Source organism: Syzygium oleosum, unplaced genomic scaffold (assembly GCF_021117445.2).
Source record: "Syzygium oleosum isolate NSW1041296 unplaced genomic scaffold, Sole_v2.1 Sole_v2.19, whole genome shotgun sequence".
NCBI lineage: Eukaryota > Viridiplantae > Streptophyta > Magnoliopsida > Myrtales > Myrtaceae > Syzygium > Syzygium oleosum.
Window position 1 is genome coordinate 3,250,763 of NW_026607503.1, and position 25,578 is coordinate 3,276,340.

Sequence of the window (25,578 nt, forward strand, 5' to 3'; positions counted from 1 at the left end):
GAAAGGAAAGACAGGGCATACTCTTCCTTTAAAGTCCTTTTGACGGCAATGAAGCGAAACAGCTCAACCAAAGCGGAGAGGAGATGTTGGGCAAGAAAGGAAGTCTTTCCTTCAGCCATCAAGCCTTCAATCAAGCATAACTGATCCTCTCTCTTGAGGAGAGATCAAACTGGTCGGTCCGGTCCCGGTTTGGGTGGTCCATCTTGCTTACCCCTAGTTCATGTCCCTTGCGCAAAAGCCAGGACATACCTTCTATGGACACTTTGTCTACTCCTTACCTCCTAATATTACGTTTGTGGAGAAACACCTAGGTTCCTACATGATCTTTCTGGGCTCTATTTTCAGCTCAATTCCATATCATCTTCCTAAGTAAATGTCCAAAGAACAGATCTTTCAGTTCAATGAGGGTGACCGCAAAAGTCACCGAATGGTAAGTCTTTTCCTTCGATTTGTCCTATTTAATAAAATACAATAAAAAATGTGCGGGAGGACGTTGCAGATGTGCGGGACGAACACGACTTCTTCTAACACTAGAAAACCACCGGAAGACACCTGGGACCAAAGCATGTCGTGAAAGAAGCACAATGGGCCGGTGTGGCTTCAACCGTGTCTCCGGACACAATTGAATGTAATTATCATGAATGCTAAGGGACCTAAAACATGTATCTATTGTGTATGCCACATACTTACGATATGCCTCAAGTCCACTCAAAAAAATCATTCCTACTTTAAACTCAAATCACACATTAAAGGGTAAATGACATAAATAGTCCATGAATTTTAGCCCAATGTGCAATATGATCAATGAATTTTAGATTTATTTAATGTGGTTCTTGAACTTTAGTCCAATGTATAATATTGTCCCTAAAATTTTAATTTGTTCAATGTAGTTCCTTAACTTTTGGTAATATTCAATTTAGTCCTTCGACTGTATGTTGTCCTTGAATTTGAATTAATGGAAGGACTACATTTAATATTTTCATACAGTCCAAAAATATAAATTGAACATGTACCAAAAGTCCATGGACCATATTGAACGAATTATAATTTTAGCAAAAAAAAAAATTGAACAAATTATAAATTCGGAGACGATATTGCATATTGAGTTAAAGTTCATGGATTACATTGAATAAACAGATTGGCAATTTTGCGAATCTTATTAATTTTAAATTATCTAGAATTTTTATTATTCTTGACGCTCTATTTGTTTCGCGAAAAAATAAATAATTTAGAAAATATTTTCCTAAAGATAATAATTTGTATATCTTGAATAAATAATCATTGATAAATATTTTCATGATTGATAATAATTTAAATATAAATATTTTTGTGGATGATGAAAATAATTTTTAATGTATTTATTATTGTAAGCTGCATAAGCAATTTTTTTAAAAAATATTTTCAAATCCTTATTTTTCGCGAAAAAATTGTCGGAAAAGTTCATAATGGTCCGGCCTCGAGGTTCTCTCTTTCCTGAAGTGGTGAGAAAGCGGGGGGAAAGGCCAGAGACGCCGCCGCGCCGCTACAGGAAGAGGGAAGAAGGCGATCAATGGCGGAAACATCTCCACCGCCGCCCGCGGCGGAGCCGGCGGCGTCGAAGCAAAACGGGAAGTCGATCGCCGACATCGCGGAGGATGTCCAGCGGACGGTGTTGGAGTCCAGGGACTCCGCCATCCAAACCGCTCGTTCTCTCCACCAGAACTCCTCCACCCATCTTCGCTCCCTCCAGGTCCCTTCTTTTCTTTTCATTCATCTCCTCCGTCTATTCCATTTTGGTGCTAGGAATCGATCTCCCGATCTGGGTCCTGCCATTTCTTTGATTTTTATGAAGTTTCTGGCGGCGAGGTCATAATCCGTTCTTGTCTCGATGAATTGGGTTTGTGGCAAAGTCGACACTTGGGCACCGTTAGTTTGTAAAAATTCGATCTTTTTAAAGTGATGTTTGCGATTTGGTTGTGTGTTTTGAGTGATTAGTGGGAGTGTGGTGAAGAGTTCATGATTCGTCCTGTAGGGATGATTGGTTCATGCTGTGGCTCAAATTTTCGTTTTTTTATGTTCTTGATTTTGAAGCTGCTCGCGGTGAATGCTTTTTATTCCTTTTCAGGAGTTTCTGACAAACATGAAATCTCAGTATCATGCATATGAAGATGCTTTCGTCAATAGGGTCAAAGGTAAATATACGTTTTACTTTGGGATATTTGGCATTGGATGCATTATGATACATGCCTACGATTTGAGCTTTATTTATTTGCTTCAATGACATAGCTTCAAAATGCCGCATGAACTGTGTTGATTGGATATGTGTTGATCTTAGAACTTCACGGTTTGAAGGACTTGGGAGTTCTGACCACAAATTCAACTTGGGATTTTGTTTCTGATGTGATGAAATTGCACAACTGAGGAGTAATCTGAAAATGATCTGTCTAGGATATGTTAATGAGAGGCCATAAGATAAGTGAGCAGCATGAGCAAATCTTAATATAGGAGCCAGTCATTGGATTAGTCTTATTGATTCTCATGATGCACTGCCTTCTTTTCACAGATGAAGTCACGAGTGCAAGGGAACATCCCGGAACAACTGTCGGGGTTTCTGTTGCAGCTGCCCTCCTCCTCTTGCGGGGTATGAGCACTTGTCATTTGTGCAATAATTTCTTAGATTTTGTTACGCATGATATTCTTCCACCAGTCATTTTCAAGGAGCTGTCAGATGCTACATCCTTTTATCGCTAGCTGTGTCAGATTTTTCACCTAGCAATACAATCTATGTTTGTATAACCAAGGTTCTGTTTAATCACAAATAGTGATTACTCGGACATAAGATAAGTAGGGAACCAATTAGCCATCATTTAGGTTAGCATGTGCAAAATTGAACGGTTGTCTTGGACCATGGTTTTGGCTGACTGCGTAAAACGATGTCATTTCAAGAATTGTCATGTGTTGAGCTTCAGAAACAAGGTAAATAAATAATCTAAGCATGATTTGTGAAACTCTACTTGTTTCCTTTAACGTCTTGATAGTGAGGACAGTCGCACTCTATCATCATTGGCATGTGAAGAGGATGTGGGTTTGATTGTTACCCCCTCCCCTTTAGAAAAGAGAAGTTTTTGACACGTGGAGATTTCTAGTTAGGATGCAACTTTTTTGAGTTTTCTATTTCAAAAGGACAGGAAATAATTTGAAATGCTACTATGTAATCCATAGTCCATTCTTTCTGACTTCTCCATCCTCTGTCCTTGTACATCTCTGCATCTCATTGAAGCCTGGATGTTATTTGAAAATGCTGAGGAACTCATCAGTAGATTGCTGCCAGGGGTTGAAGATCCTTTTCCTCTTTATCACATTTGAGGAGGAGACAGGCGCTTTTTTTTCTTTCACTTTACCGGCACACTATACTAGCCACCAGGACTTAGAGACTACTGCACATTTGTTGGCTCTAAATGCTTATTGTTGTTGGCATCACTTTGTAGCAAACTGATTCTTCGAAAGTGTTCCCTCCGTGCAGGTCCTAGAAGGTTTCTGATTCGTCAGACATTTGGTCGACTTCTGAGTGAGGAGGTTGCTTGCTTGATTGCTCCTAGAGAGGCTTATTGTAATACATGATGCCGATCGATACATTTGATGCATAAGTTGCCATGAAAGCTGCTTTTGGTGCAGATGGATAACTTTTAAGACATTGTTAATCTCTCACTCTCATTTCTGCTGCTGCACCATTATGCAGGCACAATTTGTTCGAGCTGAGAAAAACCTGAAAGATCTTATTCTTTCTGTTGATTTGATGAAGAAGGAAAGTAGGAAGCTGTTAGAAAGGGCAGCTCTAGCAGAAACAGATATGAAACGTGGCCTTACTGACCTAAAGTAGGATCATTACCATTGTCCCGTTGTTAATATCGCCTAACCTTTCACTCTATTTTTCTTCTGAGTCTATTGTTGTTGAAATAACTGCAGAAATTCAGGAAATCAAATCCAACGTCTTGCTAAATCAATTTACAAGGTTGAATCGCAAGCAGGAGGTATGCATGCTCTGTTGGATCTTTTGGCGGTTTTTTGTTCTTGTAATGGTTTAGTTGGTCAACTCCATTTTGGATTTTCTTTTCGGTTGCTATGACCATCCTGAGTAAGATCTTTATTTAGTTAGTAGGAAAAATCATATCTGTCTATAGGATGTTTAACTTGTTTGGTTGAGTTCTCAATTGCAAAACTTCGTGGAAGAACATAAGTCAAGACTTATGGAACCATCGCTTATTCATTGAATCATTAGTCATCATAACCACCTTCTCATTCCGTGCATTGATAGAATTTGCAATAGTGATTGTAACCCCTCTCTCTCAATTAAGAGGGAGAGGAATCGAAATTGTGTACCCATTTAATTTGCCTACATCTTTGGACAGGTCTAATGGATGACCTACGTGAAATTCCTGGTCGGGAGGCACTCAAACTTCGGGCTGAGGCATGTCCACTTTAATTTTTTTTGTGCCTCTTCTTGTTTTCTCTACTTTGTGGGAAGTTTCATTGTCTACTCTCCCTCTCCTTTTCAGGTTGCTTCATTGGCTTCAAATTTGAAGCAACAAAGAGTTGCAACGGAGAAACGAATAGTAAAGATATCTGAACTAGGTGTTGCTGTTTGATTGTAGAGGAGCGTGATGAGCATCGGGAAAGCATATTGACAGAGAATGAAAATTCGCGTACCTGCCTTCTTTTCAACTATTTGTAAGAGCAGACCAGTGAACGAGTTTTTCAAAGCTTGGTTTTGGTATCCAATATGTTCTCTTCTCTTCAATTTTTTTTTACCTAAACTCTTACATCGATGCCTGAAAGACAACTGATTACGCAAGGATGAACAACTCTTTGTGATGGACTGATGCTGAAGTTAGCTTGCCGCCTGTGGTCATCAGTGACGAGTCAATGGATTGTATGGAAGATCATCCGAAGCTTAGCCTAAAGCCCACAGTTTACTCATGACTTGCATAAAACTGGCTGATTGGTCTTTGTCATCCCCCGTTAGCTATGGTCGATATGACCAACAATATGTTTCTATGTTTATTTTCCGTTCTTTAAATATTTAAATGTTAATTTATACGATCATGATTCAAATCGTATAACTTGATTCAATTCACTTAAAAAATGATTAAACACGAAGGCGTGAACCGGTAGTTAATAAGAATGGTCCGATTCAGTTATGAGTCAATTCGATTCATTGCTTAGCGAATGAGCTGATTTGTCAAAAAGTTCGATTGAGGGTAAAATGGATTCATCAGCAATCTACCATATCCCAAAGCCTTGAAACCTAATTTGGGTTTCAAACCTAATTTGGATCCAAACCCAAGTAGGATTTGATCAATTACTAGGTTGAACAACCAGATCATGGCACGACACATGTTGGATGCTTGAAATCTTCTAACATAGTATCAACAGTTTGCTGGTCGTCCTTGTATGAAATCAGTCATGAACTCCCTCCTGTAATTAGCCATCCATATAAATTTTCCTGTTCTTGCAGCAATATACAATCTCGTCTACTGTAGAGCAACTATTAGCAAGTCGTTACTCAATCTCCTCGATTATTCGATGAAATTCTCGTCGCAATTTTTGAAAAAGAAAAAGGAAAAACAGGGCATCATATATATAATTGAGAACCCATGACATGGAGGGTTGTAAAAGAAGAGAAACTTCGTTGCCTTGGGTAACATTAAGTTTGCAGTCTTTAACAAATAAATATACCTACCAGAACAATCCCTATAAAACTATGTTTCCGCTATACAGGAAAAATCGCAAGTGAAAGCGCACTCACAACAAGTGCAAGCCACAGCCAAAAGATATGCAGACCATCATGCTGTCATATTATGGTACATGAGAACTAGTCTGGTGGCGCCAGGATTAAAAGAGAAGGTACTGCCACTAGATAATTAGTTGACTTTGCTAACCTATGTAATTATATCATTCTGAAGTTCCCGTGAGCTCTGCTGAAACTATTTTCTCATCTGTGTGAAAAGCTCAGGTGGTTTTGCATTTCCACCACCACCAAAAGCAGAGAAGGCACCTGCACCTTGTTGGCTGCCGAACGCCCCAAAACCAGCTCCTGCACAAAACAACGTAGTATGTTGAGGAGACAGTATACCCAACCCAATGCAAGGAGAGAGAGAGAAAGAGAGAGAGAGAGAGTCCCTCACCAGTCGAAAATCCTCCCCCAGGAGCAGCTACTGCAAATCCGGTACCGGATGAAGCAGCCACAGCAAATCCTCCAAATCCACCACCAGCTGAGGCTGCACCACCTAATCCACCACCGCCTGAACCCATACCACCAAAAACACCGCCAGAAGATGCTAAAGCAGCAAACCCACCTCCAGTAGAACCAACCCCTGCAAATCCACCTGCAGTGGCGGAGGAAGAAAAACCACCAGTTGAACTAGCAGCGGCAAAACCCCCACCAACACTGCCAGAAGATGCAAAGCCAGCACCTCCAAAACCAGAGCCAATCTGTCTCGACTGTCCAAAAGTCCCAAGAACTGATCCAAGAGCGGGTTGACCAGGTCCAATCTGTGATGGCTGACCAAATCCACTCTGAGTAGGAACTTGAGCATTTGTTGGAGTACCAAAGGCTCCAGAGAATGCACTTGCATTTGGTGGTTGTGATGGCTGTGAAGATTGTGGAGACTGGAAATTGAAAGAAGCAGGGCGAAACAGCTCTCCACTAGGTGCTGCCATAGCAAATGGATAGCTTGTTGGGGTTGTTGCTGCACTACCAAAAGAAACACCAAACGGGCTTCCCTTAGGTGCGGTCGAATTGGGAGTAGATCCAAGGCCAAATGCATTGAGACTTCCCAGACCAAGATCAGGTTTTTCATTAATCTCAGGAGCCACTTCCTCCATCTCATCCTCCTGTGTAGCTGTGACATCCAGACTTTCAGTCTTTTGAATTGTGTTAGTCAAAGAAGTTGAAAATGGAGTTGGAAATGAAAACTTTCCCGCAGATGGCTGCTCTGAAGGAGCATTCGGCGTTTCAGTTGATTGAGGACTACCTATCTGGTTACTAACACCCTGAACTCCAGATATTGGTCCAGAAGAAAGTTCACTGGGAGTAGACGAGACTGAAGCTTCTATTTTCACAGCAGATCCACCAGTAAAACTCTCAGTTGGAACAGGTGGGGGTTCTGAAGGAGCACTAAAACTGACTTTGGGCAAATCCTGTTGTACCTCTCGCTTTTGATTTTCCAACCTTAATTCCAGGGGTAGTGAGGAAGTGAGCGAAGGTACTGAATTTTTAGAAGCCTGGGTAGAAGAAGATGTGGTGGAGGGAGAGGTAGAAGGGGGAGGAGGAGAAGCGACTGAGAATGATGATGTTGATGATGAGAAGTTTAATGGAAGTGCCTTATTAACATCTGTTGTTGCTCTGCTAGTGAGCCAAAATCCACCAGATGACACCTCAGATAATGAATTCCCTTTGATTGAAGGAACATTAGACAGTGTAGAAGGCTGAATGGAAGATGAATTGGCCAGTGACTCTAATGGAGACGACATTGATTTAAATGGTGTTGAAAATGGTAGTGATCCACCAGGAAAGCTTTTGCCTATTACCAGATGTTCATCTGGAACCTTTTCAGGATGAGAATTGGCCAGAGGAGCACTAGGGGTGGCAGCCAGCAGTGGGTCCTCACTTCTTCGGGATCCAAAGAGTGAGCTTTCAATTATTTGGGACCCATGCTTCACGTTTCCACTTGTCGGCTCAGCAAGAACAGTCTCTTTAGTACTCAAACTAAAAGTCTCACTAGATTTTTCAAGAGTCTGCATGGGTGATTCTATGGAGATAGCTGGCATCTGATATATATCTGTGTCTCCTACCATTGTGGGCTTGATCTGATAACCGAAAACTGATTTTGACTTATCAATAATAGTCTCACCAGTATACTCTTCTGCAGCAAGATTGTTTTTACCGCTACTCATACTCCTTGGTTTGGCTTGTCCATCAATAAGTGATGCTTGGGATGCAGACAAGGAGTAACTAAAGGTACTGCTTTTTTGTGCCACTGGAACCATCGATCCTGAAGTTCCATCAACCTGTCTGAAAGGACTAGATGGGCTCTTAGATGCCTTTTCCCCAGAAATCTCAAACATGGCTGCAGAACATGTGTTATTGAGAGTAGATTAAACAGCCATTCCTCAGATTACTGAACGTACCAAAAGAAGAAAAACTATTGAATCATCACTCACCATTAACTCTCGTTCGACGTGTGTAGGTAGACGGCGTAGTGTGATTTGACTTAGCAACTGCTGATCTCTCTGAAGAGCTAAAATATGGCTCATCCATCAACAAAGACGACTTTGTGCTATCCTTCTGGTATTCTCGTGAGAGAATCCTTTTAACTGTTGTCTTTGAAGGCTCGTAACTTGCCCAGTTCTGTATCAACAAAATAATAGCCAAAGATTTTTAGGGCACCATTTAAACATGGGTGCCACGAGAAAAACAAGGGTCAGTTGATCTTCCGGTTCAGAGACTAGACACGAGGATCCATCTAAATGCTTTACTTTGTATCTAAAAGTCAACAATTCTGCACCATTGACTAGTCTCCTTAAGAGGACATGACTCTTTGCCCAAATTCTTCAAGGAACAACTGGTATAATTATGTCCATGCAATTGCATTACTTCCAATATCCCTTTCCCAATCACCATTTATTCAGCTTGGCATGCTTAAATCCATTTCACCAGCGCACTATGCACTTCTGTTTTCTGAACTATAGAGTACTCAATGGACTTGTTACTCTGCACTCTCCAGAATGTATGAATGTATGGTTTTGTGATATTTCAACAGTTTCAGATGAAAGGTACATGTTCCTCAGTATTTAAACGAACAAAAATTGCTGCATGTTCATTTTCCACTTCATATGCATTTTCTTAGTTCTAACCTAATTCCGCATCAAACAGGAGACAAGACTATACCGCACGACATGACATAATAAGGAAGAAGTGCTTTGGCAGACAGCTAAGTAGCTGCAGCAAGTCTCTGCTGCCGGCCGTAAGAGTACACAAGACACCACTTGAGTTAACTGGTCAGCCACTCAATCAACTTAGAGCATTACATGAAAGAGGCATTTCTTCCAGTGAGCATCAAATAAAAGTCATCTTCTAAACCATAGTATCAACAAAAGTGAAAAATTGACTTAACAAGACAATCACCTGATCCAGAGAGTCTCTCCGTCTCCGGGCAGTTTCCGGTTCACAAGGCTTCAGGGCACTAGTCTGGTTTCTTCTAGAATGGTCTTTTGTAGCAATGGTATTTGAAAGCATGATCTTTTTATCTCCAGGACTTTCAGAAACTTTCGTCACATCAGGGGAGCAGAAAGAGGCATCATAGGAAATTCCAATTTCATCAAACAATTCCTTTTTAACGTTCTGCTTAACTGAAGGTGACTCAATACTCAACACTGACATTTGTCTTGAGAGACAGTCAGAAAGTTGCTCGGCAGCCATTATTTGAGATGTCATCGTGTTATATAAACTTTTTAAGGATTGAATCGATCTGCAAAATGGTTGAATTAATGTTGCATATTACAGTATAAGCCATGTATCACGCATCAAGTTTCTTCAAATGTGTAAAGCATGTCATAGAGCAAATATGATAAGCAGAGTGCACTGGTAAAATTGTTCCATCACAACCAAAGCTGAGACAAAGATTAAACATAATGGAAACAGACAAACTCTGCCTAATGTGGCAAGGCTGCCTATATTTAATTATGCAAAATCTAGCAGTGGAAGAGTCTCAGGCAGTTTGAGCAATTTTTTGGGATTGCAAAGAAACTATAAGATGAGATTGCAATTCTAATAGGATGGCAGTGATGGCATCAAAAGGAGAAAGGCCATATGGTAAACTCAAACTCAAGATATAATCAAACCTGGCAGGCTCGTATCTATTTTGGAGAGCTCTTCGACCTCCATGAGCTTCACTTATGTCACCAAATTTGTTAAGTTCCAGAGTATTGAAGTGCCTTTCTAATTTAATCAGCTCATTAGTCAGATCCTGGAATATAACACGTAATCAGTATAATTCATCCAAACAGAAGTATATACATTAACAACATACATAAGAGATCCTAACCTGGTTTAGTTTCAAAATATGTTGCTGCTTCATCTCCAGTTCCGTACTCAACTTCTGCCGATTCCAAAGTTCCCAATATTGATCATCCTTGGCTTGTTTAACAATTCCTTCCACGTACATTTTCCTTGCCAAAACTGAAAGCCACGTGAAAAATGGCCGATAAGCTTACCTTCTTTAGACAATCCAGTGAAAAGCAGAAGCAGAACTTCACTAAATGAAGGGCGAAAAGTTGTTCGACCCAAAAAAAAAGGGTGAAATGTTGAACGTATTCCATCAGTTAAACAGAGTATAAATGGCTAAAAACACAATTAGGCTACAAAGTTCAGTAGGAAGACAGTTAATTAACTCTGCACTTGTGATGAAATTTACTTTATTTACCAGCATATCGTTTCTACACAAGAAATTGGTTGAATAAAATTGGCAAAAACGGTGACTCGCCTACAGCCTTAATATGATATATAGATGCTTCCAAATGAATTACATACATTCATCCAATTATAGAAAATCTTGAAACTGAAAGTACCTTGTACGGTGTTGTCAAGCAGGCTTTGAACTTTTTCAAGTTGTTCCTCCACTATACTCTACAATGTCCAAATCACTAAAACTAAGTAATATATAAGTGCAAGTTGATGGAACCAAAGATATAACGTACACAAATTACTATATAATAGGAGCAAAACAACAAAATTATCAGACGTACATAATTTACTATAAAAGAGGAGCAAAACAACAAGATTATCAGAAACAGCCACATATACAGTAAAAGGGAGAAATTAGGAAGAACCAAAAAAACATATTAAAGCTCTGTACAAAATAATTGTAGATTACAACCATCTGAAGCTATGACGAGACAGATATGGAGAACAAAAAAAGCAATTTAAGCGCTAATAGAAAAACGAGAAGTGACCTCCTCAGTATACGTGCATCTACCATATCATGACAGAAAGGAACTCAGAGTCCTTGTTTCTTATATTGATAAAGGACGCAAAAAAATTACCAAGCTTCCAGCAATCAGAAAAACTTCATCTGAAGAGTGACACAGCATAGATGCATAAGAACATAAGCTGAATTATACTAGAGTAGTGAAGGGACGCGACACAGAACTTTGAATAAAAGACAACCCTTACAAAAAATTCCAAGACAGGAAGCACTTTGAGCTACAAGAGAAACTGCAAGTGAACACAAAGGAAATATATGAGGCCTAGACATATACCTTCCACATCATGTATTGGCTAGAAAGATTCCCGATTCTCTCTTCTATCTCTTCAACTGGACCTTTCAATGAGATGGTACATGCATCCTCAAAGCCACCCTTCCGCACTATAGAGTCCAAAAGTGTGTCCAGTTCATTGACCATCTCCTTGATCTGGAAATTCGATGAAAGTTAGTCCTTAATAAACAAGAAACCATCTAAATCCAGAACAATCCCTTTCCTGCACCACACCATTAAGACTAAAATCCCAAAGTCACAAGCATATGAAGTACCAATAAAAACAAAGAATCTTAAGGTATTCAAGTGACAAATCAACTATGAGTAGAATAAAATTATGTCAAATCATGACAGAGATGGCAAGCGAATTTATATTCACCATATTTAACAATCAATCCCATGATAAGCACTGTTGGTTAAGATAAGAAGATGCACAAAATGTACAAACTTTGCATAACCAAGATTAAGTACGTAATGGGTAAGAGGTTATGTCATCACAAAAGAATCTCACATTGCCAGATTGTTTTGATGTGATTGGATCCTTCTTAGACATCCCAGTCTTGGGCAGACTTTTTATGTTATCCAAGGAGGGATACAAATGATGGCTAGATGGTAAACCCGAAGCAGAGCTTTCCTGCAGCAACTGCGAGCTACGAATAGAAGGCAATGGCTCGATAATCCCGAACTCCTTCGAAGCTCTCTGTCCTCCACCTTTGATTGGAACACCAGAGAGGTTGACTGAAGTAGGTGCGGCAGCACCTTCTTTGGGTATGGGATTTCCAAAAGGAGTACTTGGAACATTGGAAGAAGCTACACCAAAGGCAGGTTGAAACTTGTTGCCTTCGAATTGATTTGAAGTGAATGCAGAACTTGATTCAAAGCTCTTTGAAGATGTGCCTTTCCCACTCAGCCATGTCTGAGATGGAGAGATCTGAAAACCATGTGAAGCTGTTTCAGCTGCCACTCTCTGACCAGCCTGAACATCATTTTGCATCACTTGAGCAGTGGTATTGGAATTAACTCTAAATTTTTCCACAAATGAACGACTAGATCCAACCCCTACAATCTGTTTAGAATCTTCTTTGCTCTCTGTGATGTTCTGTATTTCCTTAGGCAGTGGGAGCTTCGATGTTGATTGGTCAAGAAATGTGCTTTGGGGCCTTGGAAAGAGAGACTGAGTGGAAACTGCGCCAACTAAATGCTTTTCATCCAGAGCCTTCTCCATTAGATTAGATCCTTGTGGATGTGCAAATGAATTTAGATTCCATTTTCCGGTTATGGCTTCTTTCCTCTCTGTTTGATTAGTTATTTGTCTGGCTGTTGCAGACTCAGAAGACTTTGTGCCAGCTTTAACAGCAATCTCACGATCTTTTGGTAAGTTGTATCCTATTGTGTTGATGTCCTGAATTTGATGACCTGTAGAAACCTGCTGTGAAATCACCTCTCCCAAACCTGAGGAAACAGTGGAACTGACTTCTTCTTGGGCTTCAACTCCAGAAATATTCTCTTCCCCGTCAGCCGGCCAGCCAGTGTCAGGAAAATCAGTTTGTTCTGCAACACTACAAAGAAATAACGCATCAGGCACTGTAGCAGAAGTGAGCTGAAGAGGCCTACCATGCTGACAACAGATTTAATAAAAAACACAATCAACAAAGCAACTAGGAGAGGGCAAAGGAGAATACCAGGCAACATTGAACATAATGAGCTTTCGTTCAAGAGAAAGACAAAAAAGGACGCAAAATGGCGAAAGGTCCCTTTGTTCCTCAACTCCAAGTTGAATTCTGACTGTCTCATGCATGGATACTTTGCCAACGCAAAGCCCCAGGATTGAATTGTCGTCACCATTTTCTGACCACAATGGAATTTTTAAATCTCCTCAGTACAGATTAGTACTTAAAAAAATAAGAAAATTAATATGCATGAAGAGAAACCAACAAGTAACAAGAGACGGTCATCTGCATGATGAATGTACCACTGCCCATCTTTTTGTTTACGCTTAACTTACAATACACTATGCTGCACCAACAGCTCTACCATAGAGCTACCTAGGAAAATGATAGATCCAATCATCTCATAGGAATCCTCCGCTAACGCCATTCACTCCGAGTCTGATCAACAAGAATATAAACCACATACTTGAAACAGTGGACATTGCAAAAGTGCAAGAATATGTAGTTATCTTGTCCTCGTGAAAACATTAGTACTTTCAGAACCCTGATGAGGAGGAATGGACAGAATACGTATCTAATCTTCCCGAAAAATGAATGTAAACATAGATTAACTAACAAACAATGTATTAAATGAAAATGATTAAAAAATTTTGCAAGTCTATATATAAGTTCATCTACAACTTTATGTACCTTGAAGCTCAATTCTTGGAAGCCAGTTATCTCGATCAATATCAACAACTACTGCTTCATTCATCTCCTCACCAAGTGACCAACTGAACAGGTTAATGTGCTGGTCCACATTTTTTCGGTTAGCTGCAATTGCAAGCTTGCTGAAATGAGAAGAAGAAAAGAGGTTAGCCTTTATCTGCTATGCAATATCGTTTCCGTGGATACTGCAGCAGGAAAAAATGCAGTAGCTAATCTCTGACGGTATTTTCAAAAGTCAAATATCTATATAAGTAGGAAAAAAGAGGAAATCTGTCTGTTTAACTTTCTCATGAGATCAATGTGCTATTAGAACCAAAGCAAGAAGTTCAAATTTGTGAACAGGCAAGTAACTCGTGTTAATTTGCCAATTGGGTTATTTCCATGACGGAAGACCAAATTTTAACAAGTATCAACATAAGATAATTAGACCAAAATCAGGGCTTTGCACCTGACGCAAGTAATAAAAAATCACGTATTAAATGGCCATGAGTCAAAAGAAAAACAAATTGAAATATTCTAAAATTATGACTCTCTCAAACGAGATATGATAAGAGGTGCAAGCAATCAGAGTCTCAATGACAAATAAAAGAAATAAAATATGGAGAGAAAGTAAAAATTAGGACATTACCATTGTTCCAAATAGTTAAAGAACAGATGCGGCCCACATCCTGCGGGAATAATATCATCCACAATTCCAGGGAAAACATCACAAAAGGACTGCAGTATCGCCTCAGAAGAGGCCTACAGAAATGAATATTACAAAAATGACTAATTAAATCATCATATTGTAAATTTAAATTCTTGAACATAGTCCTAAGGATGTCATTCAACGGGAACAGCATCCCCACATTCAAATATGTTGCTATACATATAACAAATGGCAAGCCACCATTTGCATGTCATCATATGAAAATGGAAAACTATCGAGACATAGGAATATGCCCTCTCCTTCACATCCTGGTTGCAACATCTAGCAGCCATGGACTCGTTTAGATATTTGTAGAAACTTTGTATAGCCACGACAGCAAGTGCACCAAAAAGTTCTCTTTTGTCACCAATGACATTTTCAGACAGTACAATTTTGATTAGAACATAAATTTTAAGATTGGCACAAGAGAAAAAATAACTATGTCACAGGATTCCACACGAAACAATTTAATTACAAGAGGAATTTGGAAACCATCACAGCAAGAATTTACAATACAAGACAATGTGGTAATTAAGGGACCATGGCAGATCAGTGCGACCAGATCTAGTAAGTAGAGACTAAAACTACTTCAATTCCAAGCCAATTACCATAAAATCATACTGAAATCAAGTTCAGAAAAGTCACTTGTTAATTGTTCTTTGAGTACAGTATACAAGTTAACTTTTCTAGTTACTAAAGGAGATTGCTCATGAACCTCTCTAGCTGCTTAATGATGATGATGATGATGATAACAATGATAGTGATAATATTTGCCAAATATTTTTGAAGATTAAACAATTGATAGTGAAAATTGTGTCAAGGATTGTTTCACCCACATTAAAAAAGTTGCCGTCTCTGGTCCTGATTACTTGCAAAAGATAACCTTCCTCCATGCCGTTTGAGGTAAGTTGAAAGCACCCTAGAACGATGCAATCGGGACGAACCCACTTGAGAGAATCCACTGTTCACAAATTCACCCGCATTAAAAACCTTAAAGACCAAAGTTATTCCTTAGAAAGAATTCAAGTCTGAGCAGAATCCATATATGAAAATAAACAACCCTTGCACGTGCAAATAGGGAGCAAACTTTTTCTGCAGGACCATATTATTTATCCAAAATTTAATCTCAGTGAAAGATACAGCATAAATGATCATCTTCCAACTAACCTCTACTCAGGGTTATAGGAAGGTATGCCTTCAGATAACAAATTATAAGCAAATTGCCAGACAAAACATCTAAATTTGAACATCAGAGTCGATTTACCTTTCACACTAAATTCGTCAGACTCTCCTGTCCATGGTTGGAGTGACAATGCCATGTGGAACTTCTCATTTAATTTGGATGAAAGAATACTTAGGCTGTCATTCCTTGCCACAGCAATATAATCTTCTTTTGCACTGCAGTCAACTGAAAGGAGAAAGGCGTAAACAGAGAATGAAGAATAACGAGAACGACTATGCTAATTTTTTATGTTCATTTTAAGGCATTACCGTCCAAACAAATAATTAATACACCATAAAGCAGCATCAAAGAAGTAAACAGAAATAACTTTACCAAACTAGACAAAACATGATGTTTAAGGTACTCTATAAACATACTTTGTGAAAGCCAGAGCAGAGTTCGTTCCAGAGCTCATTGTAATACGAATGGGTAATAGAATGATGAAAGTTTGTATGTTTGATCCGATTATGCAGCAAGAGAATTTCTTGGAACAGATGACCATCAAGATTTGAATGATCTACCAGAACCCCGCAATGTAATGAAGACAGCATGCTAAGAGAAAGCTAAGCGCAAGCTTCACGTCAATTCGTAGTGTGTATAGTTTAGTTCATCCTCTGAAATCCTAATAATCAGCACTAGATAAGTTGGTCTCTCAAATTCAAAGAGAGAAAATGAAACATTGAAATAGAGTCCATGTTCTTGAGCATGAATTGAAACTAAAATAAAACGAGAACCACAAATCAAGCAGCATTATCGCGCAACAAATAAGTAATACGGCATAAAGTAGCATTGCAGAAAGTAATTAGAAAGAACACTACCAAACTAGACAATAATTAATGGTTAAGGTACTTTACAGGGATACTTTGTGAGACACAGAGCGAGATTCAAGAGCTCATCACAGTGTATGCAAATACACTGATCAACAACACACTATGTTTGATCCAATTATGGAACTTTTAGCGGCAGAATTTGTTGGATCAGGTAGCCATCACAGGTGAATGCTCTCCATAAACAAAGAATATAAATGAAGACAGCATGCTAATTTAAAAGAAAGACTGAATGCGAGCTTCACGTCAACTCTATAAGTAAGAAAAGCTATTCAATGGTACTTTCAAGTCAAGGCTCAACAGATGCAACAGCATTGGTACTAAGTACAATTAATTTATCCTTCAAAATCATATGATCAGCAATAGCTAAGTTGGTCTCTCAAACCCAATGGGAGAAAGGACACAGTGAAATAGAGTCCACTTTCTTGAGCATGAATTGATATTAAACAAAAACCCTAGAAATCAAACCAAATCACAATGCAAACAAACAACAATAAGTAATACAACAGAAAGCAGCATCGCAGACACTAAACAGAAAGAGCTTCACCAAACTAGACAAAAAATGATGGTTAAGGTACTCTGCAAGAATATTTTGTGAAAGCCACAGCAAGATTCACTCCAGAGGTCATTGTAGTGTTTACTGTAACCTTGGTTATTTTAGTTTTCTTTTTCTTTCTTTCCTTGGACATTTCTGATGTACTTGAATCTTCGGCTACTTCTGTGTTGTGCTCCTCTATTCGGCTTTGGACATGTTTCTAAAACTCTATAGTCTTTTGATGTGTTTTTTTTGTTCTTCCTTCTTTCTTTCCATGTACGTTTCTAATGTACTTGAAGACATTATATAGGAAAAACGATCCACTGCATTTGATCCACTCATGGAACTTTCAGCACCCAACTTTCTTGGATCAGATAGCCATCCCGATTAAACAATCTCCCATAAGCACACAATACAAATGAAGACAGCATGCTAATTTAATAGAGCAAGACAAGTGTAATCTTCACGTAAACTCTATCAGCCACATAAGAAAAGCTATATTCAGTGGAACTTTCGAACTTTCATCAATGCTCTATGGATGCACCAGCTTTTATATTATGTATAGTTCAGTCTATCCTCCTAAATACAAATAATCAGCAGTATATTTGTGAGTCTCTCAAACTCAAGGGGAGAAAAGAACATATTGAAACAGAGTCCATGTTCTCGAGCATGAATTGATACCGCAACAAAGAAGCAGTGTGGAAATCAAGGGTGACTAGCAACGAAAGTCTCCACAGAACAAACTTGTTTTAAACTACCACTCATAATAAGCAGAGGCTAAGTGAAGAAGTTCTTCATTTTTAAAGCATACCGGCATCAACATTATCCATTAAATGCTCTAAATGTTCACGAATGCTCCCAAGATACAGGTTCCCGCGACTTGTCAGAAGAATGTATGAATTTTCTCTCTTCTTTAGCCACTTCATGTCCTTTACAGAACTTCCTTCATCTAACGAGCAGGAAAAAAAAGGTTCTTGCTGCTGCACGATTGAAGAGCTCAATTAGAAGCAAACCCTCGTCAAAAAGCGTATATGTATTACTCCTTTATGAAAGAAGAACAAGAGTCAAAGACAACATAATTTCATCAAATATAATTTGAAATGCAGAATTTTAAGGACTGCACATGATGTTAACGGATAAAAGGAAGCTTTCTCTTTCCAACCCCATGTCAAAGTGTTTCAATTTCTCGGTTTTAAGCCGACCTAGCAAATAATTTGCATGCAAAACCTATGGAGAATAAAGATAAATAAGGGGATAAAAATGCAAATTGCAAGCAATCACCGCCTATTTCAAAATATGGTTTGGATTTTTGTACATGTGCAGTGCATCAGATGCACAAAGCTGACAATTGTCAATGTAAGTACAACCTAATAAATCAGATTTATTAACGAAACATTAGTCTATGTCCCACAAAACGAGGCTCCAGCTAGACCAGGATAATAAAACTTAACTAAGCATCCACGTCTATAGGACTGTAGCTCATTACTAAGGGAGGATACCGTCCACCAACTTCATTTTGGCTCATGATTCTGTCTTTATTATGGATAAGTGGAACCCTATAATCATTTGCAGATATAAAACGAAAGCGAACGTAACTAGAGATATCTCAATTCCCAAAAGCCAAAAGAGCATATACAGGAAAATGTCCAAAACGCAGGGCCAGCTATACCTATTCCTAATCCGAACCGAATGTAACAACACAGGCGTCGGTCAGCGTCTAACAAGAATTCTCAATGAACATGCTCAGAAAAGAATCACAACATGACGAGAAAAAGTTGACTTTTTTTCAAGGATCTCCACATGTAAGGAGTGTAATTGGAAAAGGAATTCCGGCCCCAAAGTTTCAGCCATTTTCTCATATAAACATATAGCGTGATCTAACAAAAGGGACTCTGAGTCTGAACTAACCTTATTGACAAGGGAAAGAACCAAGAAGAAGTAAACAGTCCCCCCACTAGAAGCCGCAAGCGTCAAAGAATCTGGAGAAAGCGAGAGCAAGCCAACCGCTCCCACGGCCACGTCCACGACGCACACTTCCAGCACGGAAGAATCACTCCTCTTCGCCGACTTCATCACATCCCTGGTCCTCGCAACGCAAAACCCTACAAACCGGAGCACGATTAGCACCAAATCGCACCGCCACAGGCTACCAATCGGACGAACGTATCGAGGTCTACAAACTCACCAGAGGAGTGGGCCACGAAGACAAGCTGGAACTGGTCGGAGACGGCGAGCGGCTGGGACGGGAGGCGGCCGGGGCCGTACGGCCTGGCATCTCCGCCGCTGCCCCCCGGGAACTCGACCGGCACCGGGTCGCCGATCCGGGTGAAGAAGAAATCGGAGGTCTCCACGTGCTCCCCTTCGGCCTCGTCCTTCAGCTCGATCGTCGCGGCCATGGCAGGAGCTGGAGTTTCCGGTCGCAAGAGAGAGGGGGAGGGGATGGAACGGCCGAGCTCCGATCGACGGTAAGCGGCGGTGATGACGAAGACGGTGCCGGTGGAAGTGCGTAAGGTTTCTTGGGCGGGAAGAGAGACAGAGAGAGAATGGAGGGAGACGGTTCGTGCCCTAGAGAAGGCTACCGAGTCGCAAATTAGCAAAGTATGAAACGACCATATTATATAAACATTAGATTCAAAAGCATAGTATAAACAAATTACATAGCCGCAAATATCGTACTATCTTCGAAATGCATGTAAACTATTGGAGCATTTGTCTACTTGACTGACGTGGGAAAAAACTTTGAATTGTGTTATTGCGTTGGAATAAAATGAAATTATTTCCTTAAATACATATGGATTATGATAAAGTAGTCGATAATGAAGAGAGAGAAGAGAAGGACGAGAGGGGCAAAGAATCATTGCATAATGCATGTGTTTCGCTACGTTTTTTTACGAGGGAAGCACCAAAGTCTTCTCTTGTAACGAGAGGAGGAGCCCAAACCGACTCGGCCCGGGCCGGCCCGGCTTTAAGAGTTGCAAACCGTTAACATCTGTGTGTTCATCGAACGACACATGATTAAAAAACACGAATTTAAAGTTTATTTACAGGTAAATGGCACAAATAGTCTTTGAAATTCGATTTAATGTGTAATCTATTCGATATGGTTCATGAACTTTAACTCAATATGTAATGTGGTATGGTATCTGAACTTTTAATTTGCTCAATATGATCTTTGATCTTTTGGTATATGTTTAATTAAGTCTCTGAACTATATTAGAATGTTTAATGTAGTCATTCTATTAATTCAAGTTCATGGACTATATTAAATATTTTCATATAGTTCAGGAACTACATTGAACATATACCAAATGTTGAGGGATCGCATTGAACAAATAAAAAATTTAAAGACCACAGTGCATATTGGATTAAAGTTCATGAATTCTTTGTCATTATCCTTTTATTATAAAAGAGCATGTCAGTAAATAAAATGCATTAATGCTATCAACAGTGGCTACACATAATCTCACGTATACAAACATACACAGTTGGGTTGAATCCTAACATCGAGCCACGGTTGGCACACATACTGGCACATCGGCATCCATAATAATTGTACCAATTGGAATAATCTTCTCGATGTAATTATTGCTATTTTGCCAAGATCATTCTTAATTCATGTCAAGTCCAACCAAATCAGCAGCCGAAAAAGGAAATTCATCCTTTATTTAACTAGAAAAATTTAAATTTGTCGCAAAAATGACAGCCTCTTATTTCCCTCGTTGAAAATAAATCTATCCTTGGCTTCAAAACTCACATTTAAATCAATTCAAATCAATTAAAAAAAATCCCCTTTCCTTTTGTTTATCTTGATTTCTGGAAAAATAAATCCGATAATGTCAACACTCGCTTCATCTGACTAACTAGAAAACATCCACGCTCTGACATTCATAAATATTTAGCAATTAGAATAGTCTTTCTAATGTAATTATGGTATTTCTTTTTTGCCAAATCAGCAATCCAAAAGGGTAACATTCATCCTTTCTTTGATAAGAAAAATCTATATTTGGTCGCTAAATGACAGCCTTTTTATTTCCCCTGTTGAAAAATCAAGCATTGGCTTCAAAATCGGCATATAAATCGATTTAACAAAGGGTTGGTACCACAAAAAAACTCTCAAATTGATATATTTGTGATAAATTTACCTTAAACTAATTTTTTGACCACTAAAAATCCTCAACTGGTACATTTGTGACATATTTACTCTCCAATAGTTTTTGTTTAATTGGATTAATACCATAAAAAAATCACAAACTGGTATACCTTTGATAACCAGAGGGGTAAAACCCCAAACTGGTACACCAATCAACTATCAAGTGTCATCCAATTCAGTAATTTGACGGTAAAATTTAACGTAAATTAACGGAGGGTTTGTCACAAGTGTACCAATTTAGAATTTTTCATAATGTTAACCCTTTTAAAAAAGAAAAATACTATTTTTCGCCGGTTCAGCTTGATCTCTATAAATGATAACTCTTTGCTTAATAGGACACTCATGAAGAAAATCCGATAATGTCAAACCCCAAATTAGTATACTTGTCAACTGTTATGTGTTGTTCAACTTAGCAATTTGATGATAAAATTTAACGTAAATTAATAGAGGGTTTGTCACAAATGTACCAATCTAAGGTTTTTCATAATATTAAACCCTTTTAAAAAGGAAAAATACCCATTCCAGCTTGACCTTTGGAAAACGATAACCCTTTGCTCAATAGGACACTCACCAAGAAAATCCGATAATGTTCAAACTCTCTCAACCCGACTAACTTAATAATATCAAACAGCAACTCTTCTATCTAAGTATATTTTAGGAAATATTTCAGATGGACTCCTATTCACCTTAGGAAAGTGCAAATTCTATCTGGCCTGGCTAGTAACATGTTATATATAATGCTTCAGAAGCTGTGAACAGAGAAACAGTAGACATGGAGAGCAGTCGAAGCCAAAGTGATGAAGCCAAAGAAGTCCTTCAAGCATCGTTGTTTCTTTCCGTATTGAAGCACACCGGCGATCGTATCTCCGAGGGCGACGAACCCGCGAGATCCGAGGATGTTCCAGAGAGCAGTTCGGGCGCGCCGCTTCGCCAGCTGCGCAGATCCAACCCTCCCATTGTCCGGCGTGTAAACGCGCTGATCGACTCTATCGGGCGATGCCGGGGTCCGTTCGAGAAGCGGTTGAAGTCGAGCGACCTCAGAGAACAACAGAACCGGCTCCTCCTGTGGAAGGACCACGTCCGGGAGTTCATACTCCCGTTGCTCGAGGAGGACGACGATCCCGCGCAAGGCGTGGAGGTGATGGCGTTTAATACGGAGGGAAAGACGTTTCCTCTGCGGTTCAAAATTTGGTGCAACAAGGTGTACGTCCTCATGGGCAATTGGAAGGCGTTCGTCGAAGAAAATCAATTGGAAGACGCGGATGTACTCAAGATATGGGCATTTCGCGACGTTCGGACCGAACGTTTGTGCTTCCTGATCTCTAGGACGCCGAACGCACCCGGACAGAACCGGACGGAGAAGGGGGCTCGAAGAGAGGGACGGAAGCGCATCAAGTCGAAGCCCCAAAAGGCGCTTTTATCCGGCTAGGTAGGACGATTGGTTCTCGCTGGCTTCGTCCCATTCGTCTTCAGCAGCTTCCGTTCTGGCTTCATCGAGTTTTGGCGCCTATTTTGGTGATTACAGTATTTTTTGTGGATATCTAACTGTAAATTCATTATCTCCGTTGTGAATATTTCTTAGGACCATTATCAATTGTTCTTATACTTTTATCTGTTAAACAAAAGATTTAAATTTAGGAACTCGTGATACTGCTATCAACTGATTTTTACTTCGGGATAATTGCTGAATATTCGATTTGTGTTAACATGTTCCTCACCTCACGATCAGTCCATCACAGTCATAGTTGATCCAAGATTGGGTTTGACAGAGCCGGCAATACTCGACATGATCCGCTTGCATGACTTGAACGAGAGATGTCAAACACGAACTACGGAGAGAAAATCCGAACATGATATGTCGCATCTTACTTCATACGTTGTCACGAACCGACACGAATTAATGTGTCTTCATCGTAATTCAGTTATTTCACACAGAATAAAAATTAAGAAAGGCAAAATTATGAATCCATTGATGACATTATAGATGAGTTTCCATGGATATGAGGACAGGCCAGTGGACATCGTTGTCCATACAATCCACACTTTGTCCAGGTTATATCTGCATGAGGAAGGGTGACTAGCGAACATGTATCGAATTTTAATTCGTGAAGAAACCCCAATCCAAGTGGATTCCCTAATTTGAGTAAGTTTCCTCTTTTGAATGATTTTCTAGTTCGAGTAGCTTTTCTACAACAGTTGTATGGTTTTGTTTCGCGCATAATTTAGGCTGGGAAATACTTGAGTGATTTAGCAATTGTGACTCCAAGCTCTCCAAATTCATAGTGGATTTCTCAGCGGAAATCTCTTCTTTTGGTGATTTTTTTTCTTGTGTTAGACTTGAATTGTAAGATGGTCACACGTAATTTGGACTTTGGTTATTTTGGCTAGGCAAAGGTTTGAGCTCTAGATCCATATAATGAAAGATTTTGCATGACAATTGTCAATTATTCAAAAGGCTAAAATTATTAAAAGGATGCGTGATTTTATATTTAAATATTCTATCCGGTCTCTAACATTATTCGGCGTACCATGTCAATTGACAAAAACATGTATTATTTTTGTGATTTTTTTTAGTCTAATTAGTTGATGCTTGATGGGCCACTCCTCATCGATCAATCAGAACAGAACAATCTTTTCAATATATTATTGTTTTTTTTATATTGCCAAATCGGTAGTCCAAAGGTAACATTCATCCTCTCTTTGATTAGATAAATCTAAATTGTGTCACTAAATTACGGCCATTGATTTCCCTTGTCGAAAAATCGAGCATTCGCTTCAAAATCGACATATAAATCGAATCGAGTAATTTAAAAAGAAAAAAGAAAAATCCCCTTTCCGGCCGGTTCAGCTTGATTTATGGAAACCGATAACCCTTTGCTTAATAGGACACTCGCGAAGAAAATCCGATAATGTCCAGACTCACTCGATCTGACTAATTGGAGTATATCTTAATTACGCAAAGGATAACATCAAGCAGCATGAAGTAAAAATATTCCAATCCGAATATTATTTTAGGAAATATTTCGACAGACTCCTATTCAATTTAGAAAAAGGGCAAGATCAATTGGGCAAAATCTAAGTATAAATATGTTACATAGATCGCTTCGGAAGCTGCGAATAGAGAAATGGTTGACTTGACATGGAGAGAAGTCAAAACCAAAGCAAAGAAGTGCTTCAAGCATCACTGTTTCTTTCCATATTGAAGCACACCGGCGATCATGTACCTAGGGGCGACGAAGATGCGCGGTCGGAGGATGTTCGGGCAAGCAGCTCACGTGCGCCGTCCCCGGCCCGCGAGCCTTGCGATCCGGACCCTCAGCTTGTCCCCCGCGTGAACGCGCTGATTGACTCTATTGGGCAATGCCGGGGGTCGTTCGAGAAGCGGGTGACGGCGAGCGACATCGCGGGCCAGCAGAACCGGCTCATGCTGGTGAAGGAGCACGTCCGGGAGCTTGTGCTCCCGTTGCTCAGGACCGGCGATGATCTCGGCACAGGCATAGAGGTGAAGACGTTCAATACGAAGGGGAAGACGTATCCTATGCTGTTCAAGCATTGGTGCAGCAAGGTATATGTTCTCATGAGCGATTGGAAGGTGTTCGTTAGAGAAAATCAACTGGGGGTCTCGGATGTCCTGACGATATGGGCGTTCAGCGACGTCCGAACCCGAGAATTGTGCTTCGTGATCGCTCGGAGGACGGCAAAAGATCTCGAGCAGGGCCAGACAGAGAAGGGACTCAAGGCGAAGGATGGAAGCGCAGCGAGTTGAAGCCCCAGGAGTCGGCTTTTTATTCAGCTGGGTAGGATGATCAATTTTTGCCGGCTTCGTCGCATTACATCTTCAGTAGCTTCCGTTCCGATTTGGTCAGGTTTCGGCAGCTATCTAGTGCGTACATTATGCTCAACTGTTATCTAACAAAAATTTTATAACAACACTGTCAATTATTTTGTAAAATTTAAGTTATTAGACGAATACGCGATTTTAATATTTAGATGTTCTAACGCTTTCTCTCGATGCATAAACTGGACTTTTGCCTTAAGACTAAGCATGGAAATAATAATAAATGAAGCATGTCCAGTACCATGTAAAATTTCGTATGACCATTACCAACTATTTTAAAACTTAAACTTTTAGATAATGGCGTAATTTAAAATTTGAGATATTCTAACATTCGTGTCGTGACATTGATTACCTGATTTATATCATAAAGCAAAGAAGATCCATTCCCAGATCATTGTTGAATGTTGGATGCGTGTTCACAATATACTTAATTTACGCACTGAATTCTAAAAAGGGCATGCCTTTTTCGTTAAGCACTTAATTTTATAGTGGAAAATAAGAATGTTCCGATTCAGTTACGAGTCAATTTGATTCATTGCTTAGCAAATAAACTGATTTGTCAAAAAGTTCGATTGAGGGTAAAATGGATTCATCAGCAATCTACTATATCCCAAAGCCTTGAAACCTAATTTGGGTTTCAAACCT

At 39.5% G+C, this 25,578-nt stretch overlaps 3 protein-coding genes across 5 annotated transcripts; 2 read left to right on the forward strand and 1 right to left on the reverse strand.

Moving 5' to 3' along the window:
• The first annotated feature begins 1,448 nt into the window (after window positions 1–1,448).
• LOC115670524 (RGS1-HXK1-interacting protein 1) lies at window positions 1,449–5,093 on the forward strand. The gene is made up of 8 exons (XM_030591832.2): window positions 1,449–1,729; window positions 2,105–2,171; window positions 2,543–2,620; window positions 3,503–3,555; window positions 3,719–3,855; window positions 3,946–4,010; window positions 4,389–4,447; window positions 4,536–5,093. Exons 1-8 carry the CDS (start codon window positions 1,550–1,552, stop codon window positions 4,623–4,625), a joined length of 729 nt encoding a protein of 242 aa, XP_030447692.1. The 5' UTR covers window positions 1,449–1,549; the 3' UTR covers window positions 4,626–5,093.
• Window positions 5,094–5,639: 546 nt separating this feature from the next.
• LOC115663717 (nuclear pore complex protein NUP214) lies at window positions 5,640–19,474 on the reverse strand. 3 transcript variants are annotated; one of them, XM_056320013.1, is made up of 18 exons: window positions 19,131–19,474; window positions 18,854–19,047; window positions 17,757–17,925; window positions 15,626–15,769; window positions 15,198–15,322; window positions 14,302–14,414; window positions 13,656–13,795; window positions 12,978–13,143; window positions 12,822–12,854; window positions 11,807–12,788; window positions 11,299–11,451; window positions 10,609–10,666; window positions 10,086–10,219; window positions 9,883–10,007; window positions 9,167–9,509; window positions 8,203–8,389; window positions 6,165–8,108; window positions 5,640–6,073 (listed from the first exon to the last, which is right to left on the reverse strand). In XM_056320013.1, the coding sequence occupies exons 1-18, from the start codon at window positions 19,339–19,341 to the stop codon at window positions 5,964–5,966; spliced, it is 5,331 nt and encodes a 1,776-aa protein (XP_056175988.1). In that variant the 5' UTR covers window positions 19,342–19,474; the 3' UTR covers window positions 5,640–5,963. The 3 variants fall into 3 exon arrangements, with proteins under 3 accessions (XP_056175988.1, XP_056175987.1, XP_056175989.1); XM_056320012.1 differs by having other exon boundaries at window positions 11,807–12,854; XM_056320014.1 differs by lacking the exons at window positions 18,854–19,047; window positions 19,131–19,474 and having other exon boundaries at window positions 11,807–12,854; window positions 15,626–15,759; window positions 17,757–17,893.
• Window positions 19,475–21,862: 2,388 nt separating this feature from the next.
• Window positions 21,863–22,524, forward strand: LOC130140546 (B3 domain-containing protein At1g05920-like). Its single transcript, XM_056320181.1, has one exon. The coding sequence runs from the start codon at window positions 21,868–21,870 to the stop codon at window positions 22,522–22,524; it is 657 nt and encodes a 218-aa protein (XP_056176156.1). The 5' UTR covers window positions 21,863–21,867.
• Window positions 22,525–25,578: the final 3,054 nt, after the last annotated feature.

Excerpts from the sequence above, each read along its gene's own strand:
- LOC115670524 (XM_030591832.2), top strand. The coding sequence starts at position 1,550 with ATGGCGGAAACATCTCCACCGCCGCCCGCGGCGGAGCCGGCGGCGTCG. Across the intron at positions 2,172-2,542 it reads TTTCGTCAATAGGGTCAAAG|ATGAAGTCACGAGTGCAAGG; the intron begins GTAAATATACGT and ends TTCTTTTCACAG. Across the intron at positions 2,621-3,502 it reads TGCCCTCCTCCTCTTGCGGG|GTCCTAGAAGGTTTCTGATT; the intron begins GTATGAGCACTT and ends CCCTCCGTGCAG.
- LOC115663717 (XM_056320012.1), bottom strand. The coding sequence starts at position 19,341 with ATGGCCGCGACGATCGAGCTGAAGGACGAGGCCGAAGGGGAGCACGTG. Across the intron at positions 10,008-10,085 it reads ATATTTTGAAACTAAACCAG|GATCTGACTAATGAGCTGAT; the intron begins GTTAGGATCTCT and ends GTTATATTCCAG. Across the intron at positions 8,109-8,202 it reads ACGTCGAACGAGAGTTAATG|CCATGTTTGAGATTTCTGGG; the intron begins GTGAGTGATGAT and ends CATGTTCTGCAG.
- LOC130140546 (XM_056320181.1), top strand. The coding sequence starts at position 21,868 with ATGGAGAGCAGTCGAAGCCAAAGTGATGAAGCCAAAGAAGTCCTTCAA.